Source organism: Eretmochelys imbricata, chromosome 8 (assembly GCF_965152235.1).
Source record: "Eretmochelys imbricata isolate rEreImb1 chromosome 8, rEreImb1.hap1, whole genome shotgun sequence".
NCBI classification, from domain to species: domain Eukaryota; kingdom Metazoa; phylum Chordata; order Testudines; family Cheloniidae; genus Eretmochelys; species Eretmochelys imbricata.
In genome coordinates this window covers 23,437,922-23,454,651 of record NC_135579.1, presented here as the reverse complement: position 1 = coordinate 23,454,651, position 16,730 = coordinate 23,437,922, and the positions used below count along the sequence as shown (strand labels likewise).

At 46.9% G+C, this 16,730-nt stretch overlaps 1 protein-coding gene across 2 annotated transcripts; it reads left to right on the top strand.

The window, feature by feature from the left end:
* The first annotated feature begins 879 nt into the window (after positions 1–879).
* C1QTNF2 (C1q and TNF related 2) lies at positions 880–3,734 on the top strand. Of its 2 annotated transcripts, XM_077825269.1 has the most exons (3): positions 880–1,123; positions 3,256–3,273; positions 3,343–3,734. In XM_077825269.1, exons 1-3 carry the CDS (start codon positions 880–882, stop codon positions 3,732–3,734), a joined length of 654 nt encoding a protein of 217 aa, XP_077681395.1. The 2 variants fall into 2 exon arrangements, with proteins under 2 accessions (XP_077681395.1, XP_077681394.1); XM_077825268.1 differs by having other exon boundaries at positions 3,121–3,734.
* Positions 3,735–16,730: the final 12,996 nt, after the last annotated feature.

Here is a 16,730-nt window from a genome sequence, read left to right as displayed (position 1 = left end):
CAAGTCTAAGAGTGAAGAGAGGTGGATGTTGGTTTTGTAGCCCTTGGGCAAAAGCAAGTTTAAAAAAAAAAATCTTAGCTGAGATTTTGGCAAACTGGGAAATGAATGGATCTGAAAAAACAGTTTCCTCGTGAAAGTAGGTAGAGTTCTCAACCACACTTGACAAGTGCTGCTGACAGTTCAGGAATCACTGGGAGTATTCAGGAGCTACCTCTTTAGATCCCTGAGTAATGAGAAACATGGGAGTCCAGCAGTAAGGATTTTAGCTCTGTTAATATGCAGCAAATCACTCCCTGCACCCCACCACCATTACTTCTACTCTGCATTTCACAGCTTTCAGGGATCAAGAGTAAAAAGAAGAAATAACAAAGAAAGAAGGAGATAAAATGATTTTTTTTGGGGAAAAAGGGCTCTGAGGAAACAAAGGCTCTTTTTGTTATCCTCAAACCTGCTTTCCCATCCCTTTGCTTCTCCCCTCTTTGTTTCTGGTAACCAGACTGGCAAACCCCAATTTGAGGATGATCTTAGAGTAGATAAGGTTCAGCTGCCCAGTTGATTTCAATGCAGAGATCATAAGAGAACAAGAGAGAGGGGTTAAGCCAGGGGTATTCTCAATGAGGGGAAGAGGAAAGTGGATGTGTAGGTAAGGATGAAAATGCAACTGTCCAATACAGAGGATCCCAGATTCAAATGGGGTGGTTCACTTTACTTCTCCAGCCACCAAAACAATACAACTAGCCCCAATTTTTGAAGGGGAACCTGAAACACTCCCTCTCCTCCTCCCCCCATCCCAAGGTAGGGTAGGGATACTTGTGTGTATACTGACCTGCCATGGTACATGTCAGTAAATCCCTTTGTTTCATTATGACAGGTTTCACCATGATCTCTGTGGTTCTGCTCATCTGGACCGTGCCTTGTGTAGCTAATCAGCTTCTCAGTGGCTTTGTTAAAGGAGAATTTCAGAAAGGTTCCCACCAGCTCATATGCAGCATGCCAGGGCCACAGGGCCCTCCTGGTCCCCCTGGAGCACCAGGGTCTCCAGGAACAATTGGGCGAATGGGGTTTCCAGGAAAGGATGGAAAAGATGGTGAGGACGGGGAGAAAGGAGAGCATGGAGAGGAAGGTAAGAGGGAACTGCCTCTTAGAGATTTGTTAACACTTCAGATTATCCTGGTGAAGAGTAGAGGTTCAGAAAATAGAGAGAGATCCAAAGCAGCTGCTCCCAAACATAGGTGCTGAGCATATAGTGGGGGTGCTGAGAGCCATTGAACCAAACTGTAAACTTTCTATATGATGGAAACCACTTCAAGCGATGGGGTGCTGCCACACCCCCAGCAGCCCTAGTTCCAGCACCTATGCTCCCAAACCCATACTTGGGCCATTGTCCCAGTTCTGGGTTTCACCTGAAGTTTCTCGCCTGTCATGCAACTGTCTTGTCTAGCAGTTCCAGCCCTGCTCCCAGCTCAGTCTCACATCTAGCAGCCCCCAGAAATGGGGCCCAGGACTGACACGAATTCGGTACTATCTTTCTGTACTCAGAGACAGGGTAATTCAGGCATTCCTGCCTAAAGCAATCAAAGCTGATCACAGTGAAGGTGGAAGTAATTCTATGTTACATACAGATGATCTGATTCCGCAGGTTCTGAGCAAATCAAATGGAGGCACAGATAAAACTGTGATTGAATTAAGTGAGGCACCCTGTTCCAAACCGGTCATGTTAAACAACTGGTGGAATTTTATGTCACACTAATTAATTCTCAGTAATTTAGAACATGATTCTTTTCTTTCATGCCTACCTAGAAAGTCCTCGGTGACATCTCTTATTGCTGACCCTTCCCAAAGTGAGATTTTGCTATGTTATCTCATGGCTATGTTGGAGTAATAACAAGCTAAGTGGCTGCAGGAGCATTTCATTTTTGTAAAGTCTTCTCTTCATGAGACAGCATGTTTAGTGGTTGGAGAGGAAGGATGGGCCAGTGTTTAAGGGGCTCGCGTGGGACTCAGGACTATATTCATTTCCCTGCTCTGCCAGACTTCCTCTGTGACCTTGGGCAAGTCACCTAGCCTTGCTCTGCCTCAGTTCCCCATCTGTAAAATGGGGATAATAGCAGTGCCCTACCTCACAGGTGTGCTGTGAGGATCAATACATTCGACTGCAAGGTATTCAGATATTATGGTAATGAAGGCCAGATTCTTTTCTCTCACTGTCACCTTCACGACTTCCTTTTGCTTCTTACACCACATCGCAAATCCTGTCTTAAATTAGGCTCTGCTCTCTCACATTATCTGCGCAGCAGGACCCTTCTCATAGAATCATAGAAATGTAGGGCTGGAAGGGACCTCAAAAAGTCATCAAGTCCAGCCCCCCTATGCTGCGGCAGGACCATCCCTGATAATGGTTTGTCCAACCTGTTCTTAAAAACCTCTACTGATGGGGATTCTGCAGCCTCCCTTGGAAGCGTATTCCAGAGCTTAACTACCCTGAGAGTTAGAAAGTAACCCTGAAAGTCATCTAGTCCTGCACTGAGGCAGGACCAAGTATACCTAGACCATCCCTGACAGGTGTTTGGAGGTTTACATCCTGCTTCTTTGAACAAATGTCTATAGCACAGAAACTCCCATCACAGTCAGGATTAACTGGCAGTTTCAGCAGAGATGCCAAGGGCAAACGGACATGTGAACTGAACTCTCTTCCTACTCCTCCAGGTGGTCCCTGCAACTGAGGATCGAGGCACCGAGAGGATGGTGGGGGAGGGGGGAAGCTTGCACTATTTCTATCTGTGTTGTCCATGGATAAATGGAGGAAGTCACTTTCTAACATTGTCAGGCTCACTCTGCACCCTTCCAGCATGTGTTGCAAAATGCAAGCAGGACAGAGGTTCCTTTGTTATAATGTCTTTTCTAACACAAACATTCATAATGTACGTGTTAGAAAAGACAACATGATTGTCATCTCAGGACCCATCCAGCCCCAGGTATTGTTTCATTAAAATCGCTTGTAGATGGAGATCCTGGCTGGTTTCTTCCCATACGATAATTTCATGTTATAATGATAACACCACCCTCACACCTGATCACATTTTTCACTAAAAACCTCACTGAAGGCAATTTGTCTTCTAGGTCCCCAAGGCAGAACCGGAAACCCAGGCAAACCAGGACCAAAGGGGAAAGCAGGCGCCATAGGCAAAGCAGGACCACGAGGTCCAAAGGGCATTAAGGGGAATCATGGGAAAAATGGAGCGCAAGGAAAGAAAGGACCCAAAGGGAAAAAGGGTGATACTGGGATGCCAGGACCATGCAGCTGTGACACCAAAAAGGCCAAATCTGCCTTTTCCGTCGCAGTCACCAAAAGCTACCCGAGAGAGAGGCTGCCCATCAAATTTGACAAGATCCTTATGAATGAAGGAGAGCACTACAATGCTTCCAGTGGGAAATTTATATGCAGCATTCCTGGTATTTACTACTTCACTTACGACATCACTTTGGCCAATAAACACTTGGCCATTGGGTTGGTCCACAACGGGCAATACCGAATAAAGACTTTTGATGCCAATACTGGTAACCACGATGTGGCCTCTGGATCAACCATTATTGCCCTGAAGCAGGACGATGAGGTGTGGTTGCAGATCTTCTACTCGGAACAAAATGGGCTCTTTTATGATCCCTACTGGACAGACAGTTTATTTACCGGCTTTCTTATATATGCTGACCAGGATTATCTCAATGAAATATAAGAAGAGACTGTCAAAAAATAGGAAGCGAGTTTGGGAGCTTATACAAGCAAAGTACAGCTTTAAGTGCGTATGTGTGGGATAATCATAGGACTCTGCATTCTTAGAGCTGTAACGCTGCATTGGCTAGTTGGAAGTCTCCCATACTATTAAAGCATTGTATTTGAATGTCATTTAAGTTTTAGCACAAGCTCTTTAGTTGCTGTGCTTTCCTAGAACCTTTACCTAGCGATAAAGGGAAGATACTCAGCATACAGTTTACTTGGAGGTGGGGAGCAATTATCACTTGGTTGATATCAGGTGTTTCCCATCAGGATTGTCCTTTTATTGGGTTTGTACAGCCCATAGCATAATGGGCTCCGAGGTGCTACAGTAATACAAATAGAGTTAGGATCAGTCGGACCACTTTAAAGTACCCTTAATGATTGTTTTTTACAGTCCTTGAAGTTGTCTGTTATATTTTCCTCTACCAAGCAGATATGCTGTGGTCAGATTACTATAACTTTAACACCAATGCAGAATCTTTATTTTTTTTAAATTACAAAAAATGAGCCAAAACATCTATTTCCTGCAAACTCATATCGGAAGCACTGTTATAGACAATATCTATCCCCCTGCAGAAAGGATCTTCATTAATGCAAAGTCAAAGTTCAGTAACCACTAAAGAGTCAGGCAGTTCTCTGTTAAGATTCTAACAGCAGCTTCGTAAGTGCATTATCAATGGGCAAAGCGGTCTGGCCAAAATAGCACTGGTACAAAGACCTCATCTTAGCCCCTTCATAGTCAATGGTACAGCTTCCTGTAAGATGCTGGCTGCTCTCCACTCCCATTCAATGGGAATTAATGGCACTCAGTACCTTTCAGAATGCATCCAATATTCACAAAATCAGATTTTAAGAGAGACCTGAACTGGAATCCTGGATCTGATTCCACACAAGTTTTGGTAAAGTTGGTATCTGGATCTGGACCCAAGTGTCACATCTCAGGACTGCATGGGCCAAATGGCCCAGTGAGATTCTGATCCAAATCTGGCATTTGGGCTCATGCCTCAAGCTGAGGACAAACTTTTATTCCATGAACTGTTGTATGAACTTCTCTCCCTAGCTTTTGCTGTGCAGGATCTGTGTGCTGCTGCTAAGGCTCTTTTCTAGGGCTTTAATGTATACACACATATCCAATTCCTAAGTATGGTGACCCACTGCTACAAGATATTTGTTTTCAGCGTACCATGGTAAAACATTACTGATGTTCTGAAATCAGCCACATTCAGCTTTGTATTGGTGATAAAAAGGTCAAGAGTTATAACAGATATTTTTTAGCATTCTTCCTTTATCTATAAGCCTATCAGCTGGTGATAACAGAGGTATGGTTCTCTAATGTTAGAAGGACTGTAGCAGAGTCCAAAGCAATCCTGCTATAAAGCTGCTGCAATCTGGCTCTGAGCCCCAGAAATGTCTATTACAAACTCCCCATTGTAAAACACTCCTAACATAGATATCTATCTTGACAACCAAATAAGAGAAACCCTTCACCTTTTTCCCATTAAACGTTGGCCAAATTCTTTTCTCAGATATGTACTCATGTCTCCCCAGTCATTTCTTTAGTCTCCTTTATTCTATCACTTTAGATGAAAATTCACATGAAGTTCCAGTTCTTTTAATTCACATGCATTGAAAGGAAATCCCACAAGGCTGGAAACATGTTTATGTTACTTTTAGAAGTCGGAATATTTGCATGACTATTAACTACAGTAACTGTGCTGTCTCTTGCAAGACCATTAAATTGCTTTTTAAAAACATAAAACTGAATTCAAACACTCCTGGAATGATCTTGGTTTTATAATAAAGTCTTCCAGTTAGAAAGTATCTCTGGACTGGTGTGCAGCTTGAATCACTGAACCAGACTCACTGACCATAGGCAATCGGATCCCCCGAGTGGAGAAGAAGAAGAAGAGGAGACCTGGAAGGAAGGGGGAATACCGACTCTACAGCACACGCCCCCTTTTCCTTGGTCTCTTCCACCTGGCTGGAGCCTTGCAAAAAAATAAAATGGAGCAGAGGAGGGTTTAGCATTTTCTCCTCCACACCCAGTGGAATTCCCATAGGAAAAGCCATTTGCCTGAAGCAAGCACCTATTCCTGTAGGCTGCCTTCCACACTTGCTGCTGTACACTCATTGGGGGGACTGTGCCAATGGTAGCACTTTATTTCAGGGCACACAGAGGCCTGGGTATCTTGGGCGATCTATACGTTGAGGTGGTTGAACCTCTTGCCCATTCTCCAGTAGGAGGCAGAGGGAGGGTTCCCTCAGTAGAAGAGAGAGCAGGAAACTCTGCAAGTGAAAACTCAGTTTTCGATTCTCTATGCAGGAATTCTCGTGAGGCAGGGGAACACAGCTTCATATTTTCCCCCAGGGACTTATCACTTAAAGGGCCAGTGTACTCATATTTTCAGTGGGTGCCCAAATAATTTTCGCTTCTCAAGCGCCGTTCATCTGCGATCTTGCAGTGCTTTACAGGCACTAATTATTTAAGCCTTAACACTGCTGTGAGGTAGGAGGTATTATGTCTAATTTGGGGTAAACTAAGGCATGGAGAGAGAAAGTGATTAGATCAAGGTCATACACAATCTAAGAATTAACTCCCAGTCCCCAGCTCTCATCTCAAAACAACAGGGACTCTGCCTGGGACATCTCATACATGCCTATCTCTACATCTTTTGGCGTGGAAGAGATGGGAGATTACCTGTAAGGTACTTCATTATTTTTTCTCTAATAAAATGAGAAAAATGAATGCAAATATTTAGATCAGGCTCACCAAGTGCAACTGATCTATAACAGGGATCGGCGAACTTTGGCACTCAACCCACCAGGGTAAGCCCCCTGGTGGGCCAGGCCAGTTTGTTTACCTGCTGCGTCCACAGGTTCGGCCGATCTCAACTCCCACTGGCCGCGGTTCACTGCTCCAAGCCAAGCGGGGCTGCGGGACGTGGCGCGGGCCAAGGGATGTGCTAGCCGCCGCTTTCCACAGCCCCCGTTGGCCTGGGACGGTGAACCACGACCAGTGGGAGCTGCAATCAGCCAAACCTGAGGACATGGCAGGTAAACAAACCAGCCCGGCCCACCAGGGGGCTTACCCTGGCGGGCCACGTGCAAAAAGTTGCCGATCCCTGATCTATAATGAAAGACAGATCAATGGCATTAGTACAGTACTCTAGGTTTTGCTTTCAACTTTAAGAACAAATTTGAGCTCCCATGTTCTCATCCAAGGAATGGGAGCAGGAGTTCTTTCTTTCAAATAGCACAGAATCATGTTTCAATAACAATTCCATGCCCACCAGTGCAGGCCTTCGTAGATACCAAAGGTTCTCAAACTGTGGTCCATGGACCACCAGTAGTCCACGAGCTCCATTAAGCTGGTCCGTGGATAGTTCCCTCTAAGGTGCATGCCTGGGTGGCTGCACATGAGAGAATGAAGGGCCACCCACCTAATTAGTGGAGCCACACAGGTTAGCGTGTCTGGCTCAACAAGGCAGGGTTCTGGAGTCCCGAGCTGGCAGGGAAAATGGGCTCAGAGGTCATTTCAGCACATTAGGTGACACTCCCAAGGGGATCTCTCTGACTGAACCCATCACAGCAACTTTCCCCAACTCCAGGGCTGTGGCTGCAGGGGAAGAGACCTCCTTCCTTCCCAGCCTCAGCTCTGTGGAAGGGGAAAGACTCCCCACCTTCCCAGCCCCAGCTTGACGGCTGCCATGGTGGGGAAGAGAGGGCACATCCATCACTTTAGAAAGGTGAGACTACTGATATTAAAATATGAGTTGTGTGCTTTTTTTTTTATATAGTGCTTTTATCCAAAGCACTTTACAATAGTTAGCTAACAGTACAAACAACATTTGGAAAGATCATGAAATGGTCCGCCGAGACCCTCAGAAATTTTCAAGTGGTCCATGAAAAAAAATGTTTGAGAACCACTGCTATATACCACAGAGAAGTTATTTCCAGGGCTTGTTTGAATGACATAAGCCACAGCTCAATGAACTTAAGGCAAGTACGGAACTTGGAGAGTTACAGAAGGGAAGTGGAAAACCCAGAAACTAGCCAACTGAAGACGGCAAAATGGGAGAAATTATCTATTCACACAGGAGGAAATTCACCCCTTGGCTGAGGGTCCACCAAAAGCCTTTGAACCATTAATTGTTTCTGTGAAATGTTCCTGAGACAGACAGACGCATGCACGTCAGTGTTGTATTGGTCTTGTGTGGTTTCCTCTTAACAGGGAGAATTTTACCTACAATGGCTTAAACATGATCATACTATCTCACCTGTTGAAAAAACTTATTTACAAAGCTTGTCACAGGGGATTCAGACACACAGAAAAACCAATAGGCAGCAGCATTTAATAAGGAGTGGCTGCTGACCAGGGGTGTTCTTCCCCCCCTCACTTTCCACCTGTCACTGGGAGTGGAGAGGCAGTTGGCATAGTGGCAAAGGTACCTGCAGCAATGCCAACCCCCTTATTTCAAAAGGCATGAGCCAGGCCAAATAATAAATGAAGCCTGAGATTTGCAATGCCATCTCTTGATTTTGGCCACTGGGCCTTTAAGAAAAAACACCAAATATCATGAGACACACATAAAAATCACAAGAGTTGGCAGTGCTGCATCTGTTAGAGATGTCCCTCCCTCCAGTCTTCTGAATTGAGTTCTGGGATGGATGAGGGTCCTGCTTTTATGTTGTCACTGGGGGAAAGGAGTTGGAGAGGGAGTTGTAACCCTTGCCTCCATCCATGTCAGTTACTCTAATCAACTTTTGCCTCCATAAGGATCTGTTCTCCCCTGATGAAAGTCTCATCTGGTTCACTATTATCTGCTTCATAGTTTCCCTGGTCCTGGCTGCTAATGCTGTATGCACTGCTTCCTGGTCTGACAGAGCCAGAAGAGTACCCAGAAGTCACCTACTACAGGACAGGCCCAACAAAGAAAGTAACAGAACGCCACTAGCCATCACCTTCAGCCCCCAATTAAAACCTCTCCAGCGCATCATCAGGGATCTACAACCCTATCTTGAAGGATGATCCATCACTCTCACAGACCTTGAGGGACAGGCCAGGCCTCGCTTACAGACAGCCCCCCAACCTGAAGCAAATACTCATCAGCAACTACGCACTACATAACAAAAAAACTAACCCAGGAACCAAACCCTGCAACAAAGCCCGTTGACAACTTTGTCCACATATCTATTCAAGGGACACCATCATAGGACCTAACCACATCAGCCACATCATCAGGGGCTCATTCACCTGCACATCTACCAATGTGATATATGCCATCATGTGCCAGCAATGCCCCTCTGCCATGTACATTGGCCAAACTGGACAGTCTCTACACAAACGAATAAAATGGACACAAATCTGACATCAGGAATCATAACATTCAAAAACCAGTAGCAGAACACTTCTGTCTCCCTGGTCACTCAATAACAGACCTAAAAGTGGCAATTCTTCAACCAAAAAAACTTCAAAAAACAGACTCCAACGTGAAACTACAGAACTGGAATTAATTTGCAAAATGGACACCATCAGATTAGGCCTGAATAAAGACTGGGAGTGGTTGGGTCATTGTAAAACCTAAACCTAATTTGCCCAATATTAATGTCCCCCTACTCTTACTCACACCTTCTTATCAACTCTCTGAAATGGGCCACTCATTACCACCACAAAAGTTATTTTTCCTCCCTTGGTATCCTGCTGTCAATTGAATTGTCTTGTTAGACTAACCTCACACTTGGTAAGGAAATTCACATCTGGTGACCACAGTAGGGTCACCAGAGAAACTCCACTTCTCAGACAGCTTTGGCTTCAACTTTCTCCTCCCGCCACATCCTAGCGCCTATCAGCAACACACAGAGGGCAAAGGTAGGGAATACCTGGACCCCGAGTTGCCTGAAGAGTGCTCCTTTGCTAGAGGTAGTGTCTCCATCTGGTGACCTGGGGGAGCCTCAGTCTGACAGGACTTAGCAGTTCTATGAGACTTGGACTCTTGCTTGTGAAGCTTAACATCTCCAAGGACCAGGGCCTAGATGGTTAGAAAGTAGAGAGATTGATAGGGGTGCAGGACTGGAAAACAGATCTTCCTGATGCCTCCCCTGGAGTCTGAGCCTGTGTGGTATTGACACCCACAAGCAGCACTGACATGAATGGGAGTTAAGGCTGATCAACACCCAATGGAATGCAGACCTGTCCTCATCCCCATTGCCTAGCCCAAATTAGTGACCCTAATATTCAGCCCATCTCCCCAAGTTCCATGCTCCCTTCCTCCCAAAAACTATTCTACACCAAAAGGATTTTGACATTTCAATGTCTATTTGTTATGCTCTTATTCACTTAAATATGAAATAAACATGAAAAACTATAGTGATTGCTAGTATTACTTTTGCATGTAAGCTAAGTATCTAATGTATGTTGGCAATTTTGAACACAATGTTGAAATGTAACAGCTGGAAACAAGAGGAAACTGGAGCAACCCAGCCAGTCAGGTCTCCACAGTCCACCACATTCAGAGAACCTCTGCACTAAAACTTCACACTAGAGAATGTTGCTGCTAATTAACAGGTTGATGTGTGGACTTACTATCTCAATCTCTGACAATCATCCTTCAAGAGAAAAAAGGACATGGATCGCTAAGAGTATGTCTGCACTGGCAGAGTTACAATCACCGGAAGTTACATCGCCACTCAGAGAGCGCTGAAGGGAAACTGCTGTTGTGTGTTCACACTGTCAGCTGCCTGCATAATAGCATGTTCACACTTGCAGCGGTATTCAGAGTGGTACTCTCTGGGAAGCTATCCCACAGAGCATCTCTTCCTCTTCTGCCGCTAAGAGTTGTGGGAAGGCGGGGGGGGTGGGGTCGCAGGGCATCCTGGGTCCTGACCCAATGCCCCGTGATGCATTGCTTTGCATCCCAGCAATCCCTGTGGTTCTGTCTGCATTTGACACCATCTTTCAATGTTTTGAGTACTGCACACTCTGCAGGGCCATTAATCACATCCTGCTCCGAAAGACCATGACTCTGGACAGTGTGTGTGAAATTCTGGACAGCTGTGCACAAATGGGCTTCCCTAACTGCAGAGGGGCAATTCCAATTTTGGCACAAGACCACCTAGCCACCAAGTACATTAATCAGAAGGGATATTTCTCAATGGTTTTCCAGGTGCTTGTGGATCACTGTGAGCATTTCATGGACATTAACACAGGCTGGTCTGAAAAGGTGCATGATGCACGCATGTTTCAGAACACTGGCCTATTCAGGAAGCTGCAAGCCGGGATTTTCTTCCCGGATCAGAAGATTACCATAGGGGAAGCCAAAGTGCCCATTGTGATCCTCAGAGACCCTGCCTACCCCTTAATGCTTTGGCTTATGTAGCTATAAATGGGGCACCTTGACAGAAGCAAGAATCGGTTTGCCTCCCGCATCTTGTGGTAGGTGTTCTGCAGCTCCTTCACTCTGACCCTGCACTGCAGTGCATTCCGGTCATGGCCCCTTTCTGTCATGCATCGTGAAATCTGTCCGTCGGTATTGTAATTCCTACGGCTGGAGCACAGCTGGGACTGGTCAGCCTCCTCTCCCCAAATACTGATGAGGTCCAGCAGCTCGGCATTGCTCCAAGTGGGGAAATCACCTGGTGCATGGAGCAGACATGGGCACCTGGAAATATGCACTGAGACCACTGCACACATCACGGAGCAAACAGGAAGGGGAACTTTGAAAATTCCCAAGGAATTTATGGAGTGGGGCTCACAGTTGGTCACCTGCAGGCAGGGCTAGAGTTCAAACCGATGACCAGAGAGGCAAGAACAGGCATTGGGGGACATCTCCCGGAGACCAATCACAGCGCTGTAATCGAGCAGGGTGTCTACACTGGCACCATGCCGCTGTAGCCCTGGCCCAGGAAGCTCTATGCCTCTCGTCAGGGTGGGTTTTTTTACAGCGCTGCAGCTGCACAGTGTCTGCACACTGAGTGGCTTGGCAGTGTGTACACCTCGGGAGTTACAGTGCAGAAAGCTGCTTTGCTGCACAGAAACTTGCCCGTGTAGACAAGGCCTAAGAGTGATGCTTTATATATTATTTAACAGGCACCAGGGTTTCAGTACTACTGTGTGTTAGTGCACCTTCAGTGTAAGTTATTTCACACTTGACAGCTTAGCACAGGCAGGAGAGCAACCCAGGAATCCTGAGTAACGGATACAAAAGGATCTTTATCTGCCTGTATGCAATCCCTCAGTCCAGTCATTGCTAAAAGCTCCTGCAAGTTGGCATCCTGACAAACATACTAGACAACTGGATTCCTGCCAAATGTCTGTTCTAACTGAACGGCCAACGTAAAAAGGAGAGGTTTGATGCAAACCAGGCGATTCCACTACAACACAAACAACAGGTTCAAGGGAAAATAGTGTCTCGTATCAGAAACTCTGCACAAGAGGTGATGCACAGGCAACGAGGGTGCATGGCAAAGTGGGGTGAAAGTCAAATAGATATGGTTACAAACAACTGAGGGTGATGGGAAAATGCCCCCTGAACTCTGAGAGGAATGTATTACACTGCTCATAGAGAGTGGTTGTTTCTGAACGATACTGTCTACAAGAGTATGATTTTGTCCGTTCCTTGGGGAAATGGAGGACATGGGGGACGTAGGAACGGGGGTGCACAGAGCTCTTGTATGGCGAAGAAGGGAGGCCTGGTACAGGAGAATGAGGGCACACAGAATCTCTGGCAGGGGGAGGATTGCAGGAAGCCCCTGAGAAAGAAAGGGATGGGAAGGGGGCACCCTGGGTGGTTGGGCGGGGAGGAGGGAAAAATAGATGGATGAAAGAAGCCCTTAGTGTGTGCAATATGAAGTTGGAAACGTAGTCTATCTTATTTGTTAGCCCCCGACAACTAAGTCCCAGAGCAATTTATAGCTTGGGCAGTAACAATGCAAACTTCCCATCCTAACCCCATCCACGAGCCTCCACAGTAACCCATAGGCACCACTTCTAGGAGTGGGTTCACTCTCCATTCCCACCCATATCTTGGCTTCTCTATTGAGATTGCTAGTGGTCTGTTGGTATATTTTCATGTGAGATGGACTCTCCTCTGGCAGCAACTGCACTGAGACCACCAAAGCACTTCACATAAGCTACCAGTGGCTGGGCCACCCCTCCTGGAACTCCCTCCTGCAGCAGGCTGTGGAAAAAAAGCAGTGTGCTTGCCTCAGTTTCCCCTTCATTTGCCTACAGAAAGGAATAGTCTGTGTCCTATTCAAAGACCTGTCTTTGGCATAATTTATTCATATACTTGCACAGTAATCTGTAAAACCCCCATGAAACAAGCATTCTCCCAAGCCCCCAGAGTACAACAGGTACAGTCACAACAGGTTTCCAGGCCACCTCCAGGGACATAGTTTCCAGGTCACGTACTCGAGAGTCAGTGTCCAGCTGTTCCCAATTCCTTTCTGCTCCTCCAGGGCCCCTCTCTCCCCCAGCTCTGACCAGAGGGTTGCTAGAGTCACTTCTCTTGTGCAACTCTGTTACCGCAGACAACAAGTCCCATCTCCTGCAGAAGAGCTCCCCACATGGTTCTGCTCCTCAGGGCTCCTGCTCATGAGTCCTACCCTGCTCAGGGAACATCCCTGCAGAGTTAAGCCTTATTTCTGGGCTTGGCCCCCCACTCAAGCCTGCTGCAAGAGGCTCCCCCTGTGCTCCACTGCCCCAGGACTCCTCACCCATAAGTCCTACATGGTATCCACCCTCCAGCATCAAGCCTCTCATTTCCAAGCTCTTCTTTCCTTTTGCCTAGGAGTCTCGGCACAAGGTCTCCTGCAGGCATGTCTACACTATAGGCTTTTACTACGGTGGTTCATGTCTGCACTACCCTCTTTCTGTCGGTGGTGCGTGTCCTCACCAGGAGCGCTTCCATCGCCTTGAGAGGCAGTGGGGGGGGGCTGAAAACCCAGGCTCAGCTCTCCGCTGGCAGTTGCAACTCGTGGGAGGGGCACAAAGGGTCAAGTGCCCGCAACGGCCAGCAGTGCTGGAACATTTTTAATAGTAAGGGGGCTGGCTTTCAGCACCCCTCCCCTGTCCACCACCCTCAAGAGCTGAGGCTGGCAGCCAGGAGCCTGGGCATGCAGGGCCAGCGGGCGGGGCAGGGGGAATACTGCAGCACCCCCCGTTGGCATGCCTATGCCCGGATAGGGAGAGGAAGGGCTGGGGTAAGAGCCTTTCCTCTTCCAGCCACGCTGCCTGGGACGCTGCCTGGTGCGGCGCAGCGGCTGACTGGGAGAGCATGTGGCTGCAGCAGCAGGCTGCCCCCCCCCTCCCCCAGGCTCAGCTTCTGAGGACAGGAGCCGACTCTGAGCATGCTGGGGAGCCTAGGGGGCTCTGACTTGTTCAGCTGCTGTCCTGGAAGCCAAGCCCGAGCACAAGGCAGCCCGCTGCTGCGGCAGCCAGGCACCCTCCCAGGCAGCTGCTGTGCTGCACTGGGCAGCATCCGGGAGCTGCTCCAGGGCCGGGCTGCCAGGAAGAGCAGCTGAACGTGCCAGGGGGAGCCGGCGCAGCAGGAGGACAGAGCCCCCTGCAGGTAACACGGAATAGGGAGAGTGTAGGGGGCCTGGAGGAGTCACATGGGGAGGTCACATGTCCTCCCCTTAGTGTCCCTCCCATGAGTTGCCGACTTTCAGCTCTTAGTGGGAAGCCAGGAGAGGTTCACGGTTCCAGCAGGTAGCCATGAAATTGACAAGAATGACAGCCAATAGCCAATGTAAGTAACTCACAGTGCCTACATGGACACTGCATCACTCTGATTGCACCAACAGAAGCCTTGCACCTCTTGCATACGTTGGGGTAGTAGGGCACATACGTCGGCGGGAGAAAGGATGTAGTATAGACACTGACATAATTAGGTTGACTTAAGCTGCCTTATGTCAACCTAACTCTGTAGTGTAGACCAGGCCCCAGCTGGGTTCGCCAGCTCTGACCAGAGCTCTCCAACAACTTTTTTCAGCTTCTGTTCTTCTCAATAGCTCTCTAAACTTACCCGTTCTCCCTCTCTAGTCACTCTATCCTTCTGCTGCAGTTTTCTGTCTCTCTGTGGCCATGGCTACACTACAGCCTTTGGTCAATGCAAGTTTTGTCAGCGCACACAGCTATCAAAATGTGACTCTCACTGGGGTGCAGGCGTAGTTGGCTGCTTGCATCAGTGCTCAGCATACCAGGAGAGCTTGCATCAATACAAAGTGTGGTGGAAGGTATCCCAGTGTGCTACACACTCCCACCTGGTGCAGTGCCTTTCAGGAGATTCTAGTAAGGTGTTGTTTAATAGAAATAACAAGTCATGCAGTGTCTATGCATGAACCGTGTTAACCTCAATAGGTTGACTATGGCTCCATGCCATTCGGGGAGGTAGTTTTACTGCACTGCTATAATGGCTGACAAATGCCCAGAGACAGATTTGGGTGTAGGCACATGAACAAATAGGGTAATGCAAGTCTCCTTGCCTCAACCTATGTTTGTAAGTTAGATGAGGTTAGTCTCTTCTTCTCAGGCAGCTCCCAGCCACCTTTCTGGTCTCTTTCTCTGGTGCCCAGCCGCCCTCTCACGTTCAGCTGAGAGGTAAAAACAAAGAGGAGTCCTTGTGGCACCTTCAAGACTAACATTTATTTGGGCATAAGCTTTCATGGGCTAGAACCCACTTCATCAGATGCATGAAGTGGAAAATACAGGAGCAGGTATAAATACATGACAAGATGGGAGTTGCCTTACCAAGTGTGAGGTCAATCTAACAAGACAATTGAATTAACAGTAGGAAGGAAAAATAATTTTTGTAGGTAATGAGAGTGGCCCATTTCAAACAGTTGACAAAAAGTAAAAGTAATAGTAGGGGGAAGTTAGGTTTAGGTTTTGTAATGACCAAAATGAACCAAAACCTAAACCTAATTTTCCCCCATACTCTCCTGCTGACAAAATAAAACAGGGGTGGTAGCTTTGTGGACGGGAGAGCATCTCCCACTACCATGGTGCTGGCCACACTGGTGCTTGTCATCGGTAAAACTTCTGTTGATCAGGAATGTGTTTTTTTCCCCCCCACGCCCCTTACTGACAAAAGTTTTACCAATGACCGTGCAGAGTAGACAGCCTTAGAATCAGGTTTCTGGTGCAAGTGTCCTGGGAAAGCAAAATCACTTCCTATAAATATTTGTGCTAGCATGTCCAAACTGATTTTTATGTTCATGTTGTTTTGCAGTATTCTGCCAGTTCTATTAATAGAGATAATTATTTTTTGTGCCAAATATGAAGTATGCTCATTCAATGGGGAATCCACAGCACAACTCAGGTCTTTTCTTGATGATTGCACTTAGCTGTTATATAGTGCTTTACCAAGGTCAGTATCATTCTCCTTTTACACATGGTGTAACTGAGGCACAGAGAGGTGAAGTGATTTGCCCAAGGCCACCCAGAAGGCTAGTTGCAGAGCCAGGAATAAAGTCCCAGTCCAGTACTCTATCCTCAAGGCACGAGCATTTTTTCCTTCTCTGCTGCTTTCAGCACATTTTGAGTACAAGTTTTCCTGTAATACCTTTGCAAAGCAATGTGCATATCAGGAATCTGACACATTGACTTAAATAAAAAGTGTTGTTTCGATGGTAAAAGTAGGATTGGTCAGTCAACATCAGTAAAAAAATGGATGGTCTGAGGAGAAGCATTTACAGGAAATAATAAGGAAGTTGGGATCTGGGAGAGCAAGATCAGGGGACTGTTGTGTGGATGCAGCCTGTATTTCTCAGAGTGGGAACTGAAGGAAGTTTCAGAATAACTTTGGGGAAGAGTTGCTGTAAGGGCCTTTCCAGAGCACCATATAAAATGCTGGCTTTGTCTATGCTCTCAGTTGCACTGGTTAAACAATGTTGTTGTTTTTTTAAAAAAAACCTGATTTAGTTAAATTTGTTAAAGATAGTGTGGGCACTACTC